The 16,299-nt window shown below is 38.2% G+C and overlaps 1 protein-coding gene and 1 long non-coding RNA gene across 2 annotated transcripts; both read right to left on the bottom strand.

Annotated features, from left to right (window-relative positions):
• Position 1: 1 nt before the first annotated feature.
• LOC106935569 (adhesion G protein-coupled receptor G3-like) lies at positions 2-7,964 on the bottom strand (the record flags this gene model as incomplete). Its single annotated transcript, XM_015016095.1, has 10 exons — positions 7,897-7,964; positions 6,027-6,155; positions 5,650-5,799; positions 5,534-5,576; positions 5,359-5,447; positions 4,828-4,946; positions 824-1,104; positions 580-676; positions 165-484; positions 2-75 (listed from the first exon to the last, which is right to left on the bottom strand). Coding segments are annotated over exons 1-10 (1,323 nt in total), but the record flags the coding sequence as incomplete, so codon positions are not given.
• A 344-nt stretch (positions 7,965-8,308) lies between these two features.
• Positions 8,309-13,345, bottom strand: LOC106935568 (uncharacterized). The gene is made up of 4 exons (XR_001421923.1): positions 13,099-13,345; positions 8,985-9,166; positions 8,706-8,766; positions 8,309-8,398 (listed from the first exon to the last, which is right to left on the bottom strand). It is a non-coding gene; the product is annotated as an uncharacterized LOC106935568 (long non-coding RNA).
• Between the last annotated feature and the right edge of the window lie 2,954 nt (positions 13,346-16,299).

The following is a 16,299-nucleotide window of genomic DNA, read 5'->3' as shown; positions in this document are numbered from 1 at the left end:
GATCTCGGACTGAAGAGTTGTTTTCTGATCGAGACTTGCTTGATAAAGCCACTGACCACAGGAACATAAATAGACCTGAACAGACAAAAGATCCAGTAAATAATTCAGGTGAATCAACGACTATCAATGGATACCAATATGTAGTGTAGCATATACTGACTGACCTTGCAGAGAGTTAAAGATGGTGAACAAATAGATTCCAGCTACGTTAACATAGGTGAGGCTGGCTAGTCCCCATGGTAACCCCAGTACACAACTGAGGCCGAGAACTGTGGCACCGTCCTTCCATAACCTGGACTCATTCTCCTTGCTCATCTTCTTCCAGTCGCTGGACTCACGGTCTCCTCTGCCACGTCGTAACTCCCGCATTTTAAACACCACCAGCAACAGCATGCAGAAATTATACAGCACCACCAGGCAAAGAAAAGCCACAGTGATGTACATGACCAACTTTGTCTGTGGGTTGCCACTGTTCATCCAGCATCTGTTCATCAAGAAGTAACAAAACAGAAACTGTGGTCGTTAAGGATTTTCATTGACTGACTCTTTTGCACATGTAAACTTGTGGAAATGTCTTACATTTCTGATGTTTGGTTGTTGGAATCCCTCGTTTCCAGAGTGTATCTGCCATAGACACCTAAAGGCCCACAAATTACCACAACAAGGGTAGGAAAGCCTGAGGAGAAAGCAAGAGGAGGGACAAACAGCTGCCATTAGAATCAAGGTCAAAAACAATAACTAGTCTAGCCACTGTTTGTTAATTAAATCAGTTAATTGATGGGAGCAATTAACTTCATGCTCCCAACCAAAGTTCCAAACTCACCCCATCCCACCAGGCAGAGTTTGAGCAGGTATCGTCTGACGTAGATGTTAAAGACTCGGATGAGGAGAAGGTAAAGGTGGAATCCTTCCAGGGCCAGCCAGGTGATGGTGGCCAGCAGAGACCAGTGCAGGAAGAGACCCAGACCTCCACAAACCCAGCTGTACTTGTTCTCATCTAGCAGAAGGATCCAGAAACTGCTGCTCAGGAAGCCGAGGTGGAGGCACAACAACGCCCCCGTTAGCTGCATGTGGATGTTGAGGCCCTTCTCTGAACGTTGTCGACTAAGGGAGACATGACAGAAATGCATTGTTTGGTTTTTTCTTATAAAGGATATTTTTAGGTCTAGTTGCCTTTGTTTGCTAATGACTAGACAGAAAAGTGGGTTGTGATGAAGGGGTAAGACCTGCAACCTGTGATGGCTGTGTAGAGGACTGAGGACTCCATACATGGAGGATTTATCTGTGCACCCAGAAATGTGTTAGCAAATATTCTTTGCATATGCATTATAAAACTGACTCTGACATTTCCTGCATGACTACTGTTCACCTTGATGTCTTGCTGTGCAAAGCAAAAAACAAATGATTGGAGTTGGTTAATCACTCATGATTCTGAGAGTAAACCTTTAAAGGTTTATTTAGAACGTCCTTTGAAGTCCCAGGAAGAGTTCTCTGAACCAAACACCACAGTAACCTGTGACAGTTGACTGGGTCAGAACTGATTACTTATTTTATATTCCACAGTTTTTGACCCAAAGATGTAGTGAATCTTCTTGTGAGTCTCATGGACTCTCACAATTTCTCTGAACTCCTGCCATATTTCTGTTGGCACCGAAACATAACAATCAATGAGCGCAGAGTCATTTGAGGAGTTTTTGTTTTGTTCCAGCAGTAGGCGGGTGCTTCTGTGGTGATTTAATAGTTCTAGCGTTCTTTAGTAATTTTCTTTTGAAAGATTTTTAGTTTATCTACAGTAGATTTTTCTCTTGGTGCCTTTAGTTAGTCTATGTCCTTATTGATTGGACCTGGAGGCTGAAGCTAACAGCTAATTCAACAAGTGCCAAGACTAGAGCAATTTCAAAACATTAACACCAACACTGTGAGTCAAACAATGGCTGAGGCAGCCTACTATATAAAGTACTCGGGGAACACTTTCATTATTACACATACACATTTGAAGGATACGGAACAAATCACGTCCCGTATCGGTTCAATACGGGATGGTTCCATGTTTCACAGGATGGGTGGCAACCCTAGGTGTGGCCTTGCAGCTTTTTTCATCACAGGATATGTCTCTCTGGGTAAAAATGCAAAAATATTTATATTAGTTTTGTGGTTGATTTGAACACTCGCACCATATCCTATCCTGTCTGGGTCATAGGACTCATAACAGAACACTATGATGGCTGAGGGCTTTCATGACATTTATGTTTGTGTATAAATGGTTGTGGTATGTGACACAGTTCTACCCATTTAAAACCACTGGTGGAGGTTCACAGTTCTCAGAATCAGCCTGATTATCACCCAGTTTGTGCAACACAAAGAATTTAACTTCAGTTCCACATTACTCTCAATTCAGACATTTAAAATATTAAACATAAGAATGGAATTAAAGTTTTTCTTTGTAAATGCAGTACATATGAAGCAGGGGTTGTATTAATGGAATATTCTCCGCCTTTGTTCTACGTAACACTGACAGAAAAAACCCCAAGGTCATCTGTCATTTTGTCAGGTCAAAATTTAGTCATCTGGGGCCTCATGCATAAAGGACTGTGCAGTTTTGACACTAAAACTTGGAGTATGGAAAAATTTAGAAAAGTTCGGCGCACAAAGAAAATCGGATGTATAAAGCCGTGCGCGCGCACCTTTCCTTTATAAATCCTAATTTGCGCGAAATAGAGCGGAGCGGCTGGTCCCCCCTGTCGCTACCCACAAATTCATGTGTAAATTAGTATAAATACCTGGAAGTCTGCCACCACCGAGTGATTATTGAATCATGGCAACGTCGTTTGAAGCAGTATAAGTATTTATAATAATAATTATATATTTAATTTAAAAGGTACTTTGAGGGCACATAATGTCACCTCACAAAAATAAAAATACATTTTAAAGAATGTATTTTTCTTTAAAATGTATTTTACCGGAAATGTACCGGAAATAAAAAATAAAGAGATTGTGCAAATGCCTGTTGGAACAGCAGCGTGTTTAGCCAGGATTTAAAGATAGACAGCGTGTCATTGAGTCATTTGAGTAGGGAAAGTGGATGTTTATTCTAAATAGTAGAATCATGTGTATAAGTTGTACATTTACAGAATAAATATGCTTTATGTCCATAAAGTGCATTCACAAAGCGGGCGGCTCAACTGAAGGATGACTGCCGCTGACCGGTGCCGGTACCGCACGCCTTCTTTAAGTTTTGCTCAGAAATCCAGGATGATCAGTCTGAGCAATCTATTAAACCATCTTCAACATTTCCCAGCAGATCAATGTGATCAAACGCTCCCTCTGAATCCTTCCATTGGGGATGTTCTCCATCAGAACCAAAGGGCTCCACAATTACGTGGCTTACCTTTGAGCAGCTATACGTGTGATTGCATACACACCTTGATCACCTTAAAATTAATCAAGTTTGTTGATTACTTTTAATCAGCAGATTTGAGTTAATCTGCTGATCCAACCCTGTTTTCTTTTTTTAGTGAGAATTAAATTACCCCGCAGATGCATTCCATGCGCTACATCTTTTATGAGACAAAAACTGAGGAAAAGTACTTCCAGCGAGGTTTTCAAATACTTTTTAAAATTTTCTTTATTTTGTGTGCGTGTTAGCTTATTATCTGAGGATAAATGCGGTTCAGTTTCATTGTTTACGTTTAAGGAATAAAATATTAAAATCATGAAAAACATCGATTTGATGCTTCTTGGTCTAAATAACACCAAATGTAGTCAGACTACAGTGTATTTAGGTGAGTTTTGACTTTTGCGTAAATTATGGGACCGCACATTTTTTGTGCGCACGCACACTTTATACATGAGGCCCCTGACCAGTTGGTGCAGATGCGGAAGCATTTTCAACTTTAAGTACGGAGCAGATTGTGTAGGCAACTAAATCAATCAATCAATCAATAATAAAAAAAAAAAAATATCTGGGTATCTTCTCTGACTTGCACACTTAACTAAATGCATCTTGCTATCCGGGAGCTGACCCTTGAATAGTTGTGGACAGGTCTCTTTGGAGCTCGTTTAGTGCAGGAGCTTCTGCTAAAAGCGAGGGATTTTAGAATAACAAAAACTTCTTATTCAGAGTCTTTTCATCTTCTGGTGACTTTAGTTGGAGAAATGTTCCACGATTTTAAAACTTTGGCTAAAATGGCACTTATAATTCCAGTCTTCAGTGCGGAAGCAGCTTCCAGATCAACATCAAAACATTTATAGGTTTGATTAACAAGCAGGTATGCAATTCTGGTTGGTGTGATGGCCACAGCAGGGGAATCATTCATAATATAATTGTTTAATTTCATTGTTCATTTGTAGTAACTGGGGCCAAAGTTGGTTGTCACAGTGCACAAGAAGCTACATGTATTCGCTTGATGTGGATTCTCTGTTCGGTTTGTTGACTAAAGAAGCCCATTGAAAATTAAATGCCACTGAATGTTTCATTATTATCAATTTAAAAGTTAATGAGTAAAGAGAGATTATGACAAGATTTTATTTTTTTTAATTCTGTCAAATCAAAACAATGGACAGCAAAGTGCAACCTCTGCTGGTGTTTTTAATAAAGAGGGTGGGCTCCCTGACTGTAAAGTGTGGTGAACAATTTGCATCTAAATCGTTTCTGTCCAACATCTGTGGAGAGCAGTTAAACTGAAGGATTCTTGGCTTCAGTTTTTAACTGAAAAAGCTGCACTATTCCTGACTCTAAACCTGTGCAAGTCCTGGATAGAAGGAAGACATAATACAAGCTATGTCAATCCATTAATAAAAAAGGTTTAACTTAAAGTAAAAACTTACTGCAGACCAACATAGATGAACAGGCTGATGAAAGCAAAGAAGACAGAGAGCGCTGATCCAATGTAGGTGATGTAGCTGAGAGCCTCAGCATGATCCTCATCCACCTTCACTTCTGGATTCTATACAGGGAAAAAATAAAGTTTAGCTGAAATGCATTTTACATCAATCCTCAGGAGACATTTTGTTTGCCGTTTGTCTCTTTCACCTCTGAGATGCTAAGGTATTCACAAAGCCAAATATGATCAGTGTGTGTAACTGGCGTAGAAACTGCAGTAAATGTTTCTCGAACACTCGGGGCAGAATGTAAATTTAAGGGGCTTTTTCCAGATATATTTATTAACAATTTGAAAATCATCTATCAAATTTCTACCACTTTACAAGTTTGCACTACTTTGTGTTTTGGCCTGTTATGAAAAATCCTCCAACAATAATTAAATCTTAGGTTAATGTGACAAAATGTTAATACTTTTAGAAGTTACTATATGTAAATGTAAAACTGTTGATTACTGGTGACAGAAAAACATGATTTACCACAAGCACAGCAAAAAAGCCGAGGCGACTGCAGCGGCAGATAAATTCATCTTTGGATTTTTTGGTATAACAGCCTTCAGTGCTCCACTCTAATGAAAGCAGAAAAACAAACATGTAAATCCTCATTTGATGCTTTCATTTAAGAGTAGAAAAGTTGTTTGCATCCATATTGCACCTGTTTCATCCTCCTTCCAAAACACACATGTTCCATTGTTCTCCTGAAACATAGAAAGGGAATCAAAATGGAAATGGAAGGAAAATTCCTTTTTTTAATTGTATTTATTCAATTACCGTTTTATTGTGGTTGAAGATTAACTGGACCGGATCAGTAAGGTTGCTGATTTGCTGGCTTCCAATGCTCACAAACAGAACCTGCTCTCCTAAAACAGTTCCCTGTTCTCTGAAAGTCGGCTGCGTACCGGAGTTGTTCTGAGGAGTTTGCTGCAATGAGGAGACAGAATTGGCCTCTTTTTTAAAAGTAATATTCGTCTAGAGGGACAGCCTCTACAGCCTCCATTTTTTACTATAAAAAAATCACAATGTAAATTAATAGAAATGAGTCTGAAGGAAAGATCCACCTGGTGCATTCACAATGGCATGCTGGCTTAAGCTGGAAGTTCAGGTAAATGTATAAAGAACATTATGCTTGCTTGTTCAGAGAATCACACCTGAAAGAATCTGCTGTTGATCACCGAGGAAACCACTTGGACATTTTTCTCCGTCTGTGCCCTTCTCATTTTCGGAACGTGTGGCAATGGGATTTGGACCCTGTGATTGGATGTGGGACGTACTTCAACCTTAATACCAGAACATTTATTAGAATTTTATTAAGAGAAAATCAGTTATGTTTCAGACCATGTCCTGTGAATACAGCATATTGGTTTACTATGTCCTAATAACATTTATGAACATTCCATCAAACTTTGAACACAGTTTAACATAAATACAAGAGAAATTAATCCTGTAAATGTCAAAAGATTAATTTAGTTTATTAATGCAATTCAACAACTGAAACTTATATTTTACAAAGTCAACAGACTTATACATTTGAAACCAGACAATTTACACATGCCAATTAAAATGACACAGACGTCTTTTTTCCCTTACTGTCTAAAGTGAAATCAGACCACATTTATCATGTTTTAGGTCAGTCAGAATTCCAAAATTATTACTATTTGCTAAATGCCACAATAATGATAGAATGTTGGAGATTTATAAGTTGAGCCACATGGCCTTGAAACTTCTGATAGGTTAAACTGAGATATTTGATGTAATTAGAGGAGACCTGTAGATGTCCTTTAAGGCCACACATCACTCTGTAGTTTCACAAGGAATCAGCAAAGAGATCAGTAAGAGAATTGTAGAGCTGGTTCATCAATTTCCAGATAGTTGAAGGTGCTGTGTTTATGGAAATGTCCAACCATCATACCGCTCAGGAAGGAGACTACTTTATGTCCCAAATATGGACGTGTTTGCGTATAACATGTCCAAATCAACCCCAAAACAAAAAGACCAAACATGCTGCCTGACGCTGACATGTTTCACTGTGTCATTCTCCACAGTCAGTGTATTAGTGTGGCCTACACAAAGTCCTGATTCCAATCCCAGAGAGAATTTGTGGGCAAATCTGAAAAGGTGTGTGTGAGAGAGTCAACCTACAACTTGACTCAGTTCTACCAGTTCTGTCAGGAGGAATGGACCAGAACTCCAGCAAGCCACAGTAAAACAATTGTGGAAGGAAACCCAAAATGTTTGACTCAAGTCATGCAGTGCAAAGGAAATTTACGTCAGCTCCTGAATTTGAATAAATAAACCTCAGACATATTCTCTCTCTCATTGTTGTGGCAATTAGCAAATAGAAATAATCTTGGAGATTTAAAACCAGAGAAGTTTGGTTTGATTTAACTTCACATGGTGAGAAAAAAAAGTTATGTCTTTTATTAGGTGTATGTAACCTTCTGGTTTCAACTGAATATTTTATTTTCATTCTGATGATTATGGCTTTTATCTCACTGAAACCCACCATTCAGTTTCTCAGATAAACTGAATTTTACAGAAACATTATGAGGAAGACTAACAGGACAGCTTCAGTAGACGGATTCTGACACTTGTAGGGAGAAAAGGTCACAGCTGAAGAAGATTCAGACTAATGTTAATGGGAGGTTGATGGAAAAGAAAACCTTGAGAGGATGGTGAAAAACACACCATTTATGAGTTTTACAGTTTGAGTCAGTAGTGGCGTATTATGCTTCCTTGAAGAGGTCATGTTAGGATAGGTCCATACAAAACATCCATATCTGACAAACATGTCAGATGACTTTGGACTTTACCAAGGAAATTTTATTGCATTCCTTCCTTCTCTGTGCTGACAAGGTTGATGGAGATGCTAATTTTATTTTTTTTAGCAGGTATTAGCTAAAATTCATGTTAAAATGAAGCTAATTGGTAATCCTTTGGAACTACCAAATGTACCACAGAACCATGTGTTACATTTGGTATTATGTACCACATGGTGAGCTGGTCATCAGACCAGCTCACCTGGTCTGATGATTTCACCATCCTGCAAAATAGCTGGGAGCAGTTATGCTGCTTTTCTTCACACTTTACAATTTACATCCACTTTACAAAGGACGATGAGACACTGGACCCAATAATGAAGACGCATAAGCAACATGGGATTCCTTAACACCTCAGCAGAACCAGAGAATCGTCTTCATTCAATGCATAGAACCCCAAAATACTTGGTGCCTATACTGTACAGTACAGTCACATACTTGAAGGCTGGCCATAATTTCTGTATTAATAATTATCAAAATTAACTGAAATAAATGCTTGAAATTTCTAAGAAAAACAAAACAAAACAAAAACAACAACAAAAAAAACCAACCCTCATTTCTCGTGTTGGTGTTCCCAAATAAAGGCTTTACCTATGATCACCAGCTATGAGCTCACCTGGTCTGATGATTTCACCATCCTGCAAAATAGCTGGGAGCAGTTATGCTGCTTTTCTTCACACTTTACAATTTTATCTTCATAGCACCTACCAGGAAATATTTCACATCAATCATCTAAACAATGATGCAGCACAAGAACTACTGTAACCACAACAATTTAACAATTTAAACACAAGAACAAAAATAGAATGAAGACACAATGTATTCCTCTATGAGCAATAAAGCAGTGTCCAAAAACTGGTATGAACATAACTAATCCCAAAAACAAGTTGAAATTAAAGAAAAGGGAAAAAAAAGACTTACAATAACATGAATTTATTAAATGAAGAAGCCATTAGGGAGTAAGAATAGAAGCTTAACATCAACCCCATAAGCATGGCATGGATCACTTACCTGGTCCACTTTACAAGATCTTGTTTTATACACTCATCAGTAACATTCTGAGAGATACAGTCTGTAAAATGGACACAGAATGTGAAGAAGTCAGAACTTTTCATGGCAAACAAAAATGACAATGAAATTCGTCAGAGGTACGAGAAAAAATTTACTAATAATTTGAATATCACTCATTCAGACAAGATAGAAATGTTTTCCCAATGGGCAGAACTGAGCCTGGACGGATACATTAACAACTAAGCTGATGTTCAAACTACAAAATCCCAAAATACTCACCAGCTCTGGTCGTAGGGAAGCAGAGTGTTAGGAGATAAAGAGTAATCCACTTCATGTTGTACTTTCTCAAACTGATACTGATCACCGACCGAGGCGCCGTGTTGCTCTGGTGGTTCAGGGTTGCTTGGTGCAGCAAACAGAGTTTCACATCTAGTTTGATCACATGCTGAGAGAGAGGTGGCCTAAAGGAAGGAAGTGGTTGTTTAAGTGGCTAAGTAAAATAGTTAAACGTCAACCAACCCCCAAATCTTCGTTTTGCTTTTTTTTTTTTTGCTGATAAACCATCTAAATATGTTATGCATGGTTCTATCTTTATGTTTCTGTCCAAATTTTGACATTTTCTTCTACAGCGTTTCATCTAGTCCAGAAGACTCCAAAGCACTCTAGACTACATTCAGTCATTCGTGCACTGATGGTGGTGCTACTGGATAGTAACCACAGCTACATCACCAGCATCAGGCAAGGGAGGTGAATGTTTTGGCCAAAGACACAATGACAGAGATCTACAGTGTTTTAAGGTCAAAGTGCCCCTTTTTACTTTAAGCCCCTTCCCCTCCAAAGGTCTCTGCACGGCCCTGCGAATGTCAGAGTTTTAGTAGGGCTGGTCCTGTTTGTGAACACTGGAAAGCAGCCAGTCAGCAATCTCACTGAGCCGGTCCAGTTAATCTTTTACCACAAAAATAAAATGGTAACTATATATATACAATAATAAAACCTTAAAAAACAAGAATTTTCCTTCATTTTGATTCTCTGTGTTTCAGGAGAACAATGGAACATGTGTGTTTTGGAGAGAGGATGAAACAGGTGCAATATGGATGGAAGCAGCTTCTCTACTCTTAAAAGAAAGCATCACATCAGGGTTTACATGTTTTTCTGCTTTCATTAGAGAGGAGCACTGAAGTTTGTTATGCCACTAAAACGGAAGCTGAACTTATCTGCAGTTTTTTTTTGCTGTGCAGATAAGTTATGTTTTTCTGTCACCAGTAACCAACAGTTTTCTAAAAGTATTCACACTCAATTTTAACATTATGTTAATTAAAAACATAAATGTTTTCAAGCGTTTTGTATAACACAGCAACCCAAGGTACTGCATTATCATCAAGGAATATAATACATGGTTTTTAATGAACCTCTCAAAAGTGCTCCATGTTTTTTCATTCCACTCTCTTGTATCAATACTTTGTAGAAACTTTTGCTGCAGTTACAGACTTAGATTTATTTTATTGTCGTTGCATAAAGACACATCGCTTAGCCAACGGAGAACAGACCATGGAGAGGATGGGTGGAAACAGAGAGGATCTGGTTATCACTGGCTAAGCAGCATCTGTGTGAAATGTTCTGGATAGGGTGAAGTGGAGTCTCAATGATCCTCTCCGCTGTCCTCACCACTTTTTGTAGGCACAAATTCAAAAATATTATATTTATCGTAAAGGGCAATTAAATAAAAACATATTTCAGTTTTTCCAATGTTAATCAACTGCTCCCTGTTGTAAACCACCCTGTTGCTATGGACACGCATCAGACCAAAACAGCAAAGTATGAAAAATATTGCCAAAAATCTGTCCAACTATAGTTGGATGATGGGTATACCCATCATCCAAAACAAGAAGGAACACTTTTCCAAAAAAAAAAACTACCATTCCCCCCTGATCAAATTTAGCTAGCTCAGCATCTGGGAGGTAAAAGGCTGAAAAAGTTGCAATAAATAAACAACTTTGGAAAACTTGTGTAAAATTTATTTCTCTCCATCATGGAGCTCTGAGTGTGATTGACCATCATGCTGTGAACCTCAGCCACATCGCCTGCTCTGGATCGGCGCTCTCTGCCCCCTTTGCTTTCATCGGCCTGGTCATCTTTCTTGATCTGTACTAAGTTGTTTCTTAAACCTGCACCCTTTTTATACTGGATTTGACAGTTTATATCACAAGACCCATAACTTGTTTTCTCGCCATCTTACATTAAATCAGATGTTTCCTGTTCCAGCTCACTTATGAGCTAGAACAGGAAATGACATAAAAGATTAACCATTTCTTTGTTCATATTGCAAATGTTTACACGAACTACAATTAGTTTACTTTTAACCAACTTATAAAATATAAATCATGTCAAAGTTTTGTAAGCCACTGATTGGCTGATTCACAACACATTAAATAAATATAGGAGTGACTGTGAATGTAATAGGAGACAGCAGCTAAAACACACTGCTGCATGACATCTGGGAAAAATCTAAAAGAAATCATCCAAGACTTCATCATGAGCGATCAGCACATTTCAATACAATCCTTGGTCTTTTTGAAAAACGTTGATGCATCAAACCATTTATATGCAAGTATAAACATCATGGAAGCCTTCAGCTGTCATAGCGTTCGGTTATGAGTTCTGTGTCCCAGATGTGAAAAAGTCATAAAACTCAACTCAACCACGAAACCAGAGCAAAGCTGTGGTGAAGATGAGAGTGTTGTTACCCAGAGTGATGCATATCCTGTACTGACATGAGCTGTAAGGTCACACACCAAGAAAGAAGCCATTATTCAAAAAAACAGAAAAAAATTACTGACTGCCAATACACTTCACAAAAACAACAGCCAGGAAGAAATGTGTCTTCTAAATGGAGAGTGACCCCAAGCAAATACCACCAGATTAGCTACTAAAGGTGGAGAATGAAAAGATAAAAGCAGACCTCGCACTACAACCTTTGCTTCACTTGGCGGTGGACAGTGAATGTCACTTTGTATCTGTCTGTTCCATTTGAATGACTTGTAACGTTTTTATAGGGCAAGTTTTTATACTTCACCAAATCTCATTATTTCTCAAGGTAATGACAATGAGGGGTTTTGGTCAGTTCCTGAAACTGATAAACAGACCTGGATGGTGCACAGAAGGGAAATGGGTGAACTGCAACAAGGTAAGGTAAGGCCATTTTATTTTTATAGCACATTTTCAGCAACAAGGCAATTCAAAGTGCTTTGCATGAATTAGAAGGAAATGCAACAAAACAACACACCATAGAGCAAAAGAAGAAGAAAGGAAACAAATAAGGATAAATAATCCATGACTGATTTACTAGTAGGGGTTTCTCTGGATTCTTGTTCTGATAATGTTGTTCTAAAGTAATGAGAAGTTTCTCCACATAAACTAAAAAGAGTTTCTCTGGATTCTAAATATATTATAATTCCTGCTCTGGATTGAGTGAAATTCTCTTGATTGAAGGTGAACTTTAAAACCGACTCAGTTATACCAGTTCTGTCCAGAGGCATGGACCAAAAATTCTGCAAGCTTGTGAAAGAAGAGCTAAAACATTTGATCACAGGATGTTTTACCAAACACCAAGGAAATATATGCACACTTTTGATTTGAAGAAAGTGTTATTAATATTTGGATTATGACAACTCTAACTTACCTTCAACAGAAAAGTTTAATTTATGTCAGTGAAAAAAAAAAGTTGTGTCTTTATAACTTATGTAAATATTTAATTTCAAACGCAAAAAATAACTTGTTCTTGGGGTCCACCTGGTGGCCGCGGTGGGTCATGCTTCACGGGCAACATGAGCTGCCATGCAATGTGCAGTGCTCATCCAAAACACCGGTGGAAGAGAAGTAAACAAAACAACAACAAAAAAGACTTATCACAGAGAGAGAAAAGAGAGAATATAAAAAAAGACAAGATCATGGTATGTTTGCATGTGTCTTGGTAACGTCATGTTTATCGAAAAAGATTTATGGAGATGTTAATAGAAAATTAGCTTGATAGCGACCTGGAACGGTCCAATTCAACATTTATGTTAGCATTTGAGGAGTTTGTTTTGTTCCAGCAGTAGATGGGTGCTTCTGTGGTGATTTAAAAGAATAGTCCAAGAGTTCTTTATTAATTTTCTTTTGAAAGATTATTAGTTATTTAGATGTTTCTCTTGGGGCCTTTAGTTAGTGCAAGTCCGTATGGATTGGACCTGGAGGCTGAAGCTAACAGCTAATGCAACAGGTGCCAAGACTAAAGTTTTAACTTTAAATTAGTTGATTTTCGATGTGTCCCTATATATTTCAGAGGTTTTTGGCTTCAAAACAGCGTGTTTGATAACAAACCTCTCAATGTTTGACAATGTCTAGCAAAACGTACCATGTTAAGAAGACTCAGCTGATCCAGAGTTGTGTAAAGCTGGGAGCCGGGGATCTGTGGAGGGGTCTGGTGGAGGCTGCTGGATGGTAACATTGTTAGAGGGGGGACAGGTTACGCAGCACAGACTTGTAGGAAGAGGAACAAGACGTCGCCAGTCATGAGATTTGAACCAGAGAACTTCAGAGTCTTTAGAAGACGAGGAGAAACAAACTCAGCACAGGGAGCAGAATCCAGTAGTGATGTGTCTTCTGTGCTGAGGCTTCAGAGCGTGAGTCGAGTAATCCAGGAGGATTTTTATGAAGCGTATTGAGGCATGTGTTGAAGGAGCAGCTTGTGACGTTTAAAACCACTCCACCATTCAGAACTGGTTTGTCAGTTTGCTTGCGGATCAAAATGAAAGGCAAGACGCTGCTGTTTCACACGTCACAGTTTCTTGTTTTAGATTTTATTGCTTGTGCAATTCATTGGAGCATCTTTTTTCTGATGGACCCAAGTTTCCCAGGTCTGGCAACATTTTAATCTTGCCAAATAGTTTCCCACAGCATTATTAAACCATCACCAATAATGTCAAAAAACCAAGACAGAGGATCCTGCGTAATAATTTCTAATGTTTTAAAAGGATAAGCGTCGTGTCCAAATTAACTTTAATGATAAAAAACCTCACCTGTGCTGAGGGTTTATTGAGCTCTGCAGAAAGGCACTAACCAGGTTGGTCAAGCTCAGCCAAGTCAATTTAGGATTCAAAGGTCAGACAGAATACATCCACTGGAATATTTGGAAAGTGACAAAATGTTTTATCCCAACTTCCACAAACCAGCTGATGCATTTCTTGCTTCATCTTTGCTCTGTGAGCATGGGTATTTTCCGTAGCAGATGGAATCATCTGAAAACAGAGAAATCACATAGATTCAAGCAAAATTAAACTTTTTATTCTTTAGTAAATGATGTAATTTTGTCCCTTGTGACATAGCTTGGTTAGAGTAACAAGTCAATCACAACTCTCTCTCCCCCCCATTTGTTTTCTGATTTCTTTTTTCATCCAGCCATTGTTTCAGATGAACAGATTAAGACTATTATCAGAATATTCTATTATATTCAGAATAATGATTCTGATCATTATGTTTATGATCAGAATCATAAACATAATTTACTTATTTATTGTAAGGCTTCAAGTTGTTTTCACTTTGCCTATGTTACATATATTTTCCACTTGATGTCGCAGCAGATCAAATAAAGCACCGTGGTGCACCAGCTCATGAGTCAAACTATTGGATGTAATGCCTCAGTGCTTCAGGAAGCTTCATCTCACCATCACTAGAATCCAGATTGCTGCAGAAAACGCCTTTAAAGGAGATCATAGATTAAGCCACAAAAAAATTCAAAAAGCTCAGAGTAGAGATGGAACATCTGAATCCAGACTTCGAGGCGTGTACCGGGTAAAAAGGGGGCGTGTCAGATGAAGCCCCGCTTCGATGCTTGTGCCGTCTTGCTGAAAACCGACGCCTCGCATCACCCGGGACACGACTGCTTTATTTTGCGTGTCGGTTTTCAAAATAATAGCGTGATGAGCCATGCTGCTTCATGGGTTGTTGTAGGTCATTTGGTCGTGAATCAGAGGGGAATATTTGTCTTCAGTGGCCAAAATAAAAGGAACATTGACCAACATATTTGAAGTGTATTGATGATTTTGATGATGGCACTCATCAAAATGTACTGTTTGTTACTGGTTTTCTCAATTGTCAATTATTGTGTTTTTATATGACTTTATATTTTTGTGATTTTATAATGTAAAACTCTTTGAACTGCATTGTTGCTGAAATGTGATACACAAATAAGCTAGACTGATTGACTGAAATGGAGCCAGCACGAGGAAAATCTCTGACATCTGGGAATACTTTGAGATGATCGCTCACAATAAAATTCTTCTTAAGTAAAATTAATTAACCCCTCCGTGTCCCAATTTCTCACCTTCTGAAAATTTCCACTATTATTTGTAGTCTGATTAGCAAAGATATATCAGTCTTGCACAGCAGAAACAGATTTAATGCTGTTGCAAGACTAAAAGTCTGTATTTAGCTAAATATAAGGGATCAGAGCCAATTAGAAATCCAAGCAAATGCCCCAACAAGCACTCCTCTCCCAACACACTAAAACATCAAATGTCTTTATTGTCATATCAGTATCTGGCATAAAAGAAAACCCAACACAACCACTGACGTTCAACCAGGACTAGATTGGCTACAAATCATTTTAATAATTAAAACATGACAATTAAATATGATTTAATTGATTCTCCTGTTACTAAACTTAAGTTTGATAAAAACTTTGTGACAATATTGCATTTACTAATTATTGGAAGTATGATCCAATGGAGTGACAAGGCTGTTACAGTTTCACCAGCAGATGTCATTAGTGAGTGATGAATGTAGCAATGAGTAATGAACCTTTTTGCAAACCAAAGTGTTGAAAGCTTCACTGCTTCATGAATCTTCATTTGCCCATCACTAGCTCAGGGAACATAAAAAGACCAATAACTGGAAGGCCCAGAGTAAAGCTAAGACTCAGGCATCAGAGGACTGGCAATTGGCTCCTTATCAGCTCTGGTTGAGCTGAGAATTTGCAGGTACATGTAATTAGCTTAGCAGGTTCCCCGTTAAACAGCAACTCCTGGCTCCCTCTTGTGGATGGTTGTGTGAACTAAATGAACAGCCACACAGAAGCCAAACCACAGCTGTCTAACAATTTGGTTGGGCTTTTCAGGTAAACTGAAAAACTTTGGATGAACATAGACGTTGACATAATTTTTATTTCATGATATATTTTATAAACATAAAATCTAAACAATAAATACATGCAAAGAACATAAAATTTCTGGAGCACAGTCTTTTTAAAGACATCTTATAGAAAAGTATAACATTAGCAAAAAGACTCATTGTTTGTAAAATTATAAAGCATATAAAATAAGACCAATAGATAGTCAACACCTAATTTAGGCGCTGTTTGTTTATGCAGCAAAAATCTGTGATTCAGTTATTGAAGCTGGTTGTCATCATTTTCTGGGTGGAAGGATCTCGGACTGAAGAGTTGTTTTCTGATCGAGACTTGCTTGATAAAGCCACTGACCACAGGAACATAAATAGACCTGAACAGACAAAAGATCCAGTAAATAATTCAGGTGAATCAACGACTATCAATGGATAC

This window comes from Poecilia latipinna, unplaced genomic scaffold (genome assembly GCF_001443285.1).
Source record: "Poecilia latipinna isolate Pla-1442-1.1 unplaced genomic scaffold, P_latipinna-1.0 Scaffold1980, whole genome shotgun sequence".
In the NCBI taxonomy this organism is placed as follows: domain Eukaryota; kingdom Metazoa; phylum Chordata; class Actinopteri; order Cyprinodontiformes; family Poeciliidae; genus Poecilia; species Poecilia latipinna.
The sequence above is the reverse complement of the archived record's forward strand: the minus strand, read 5'-3'. Positions and strand labels throughout refer to the sequence as shown.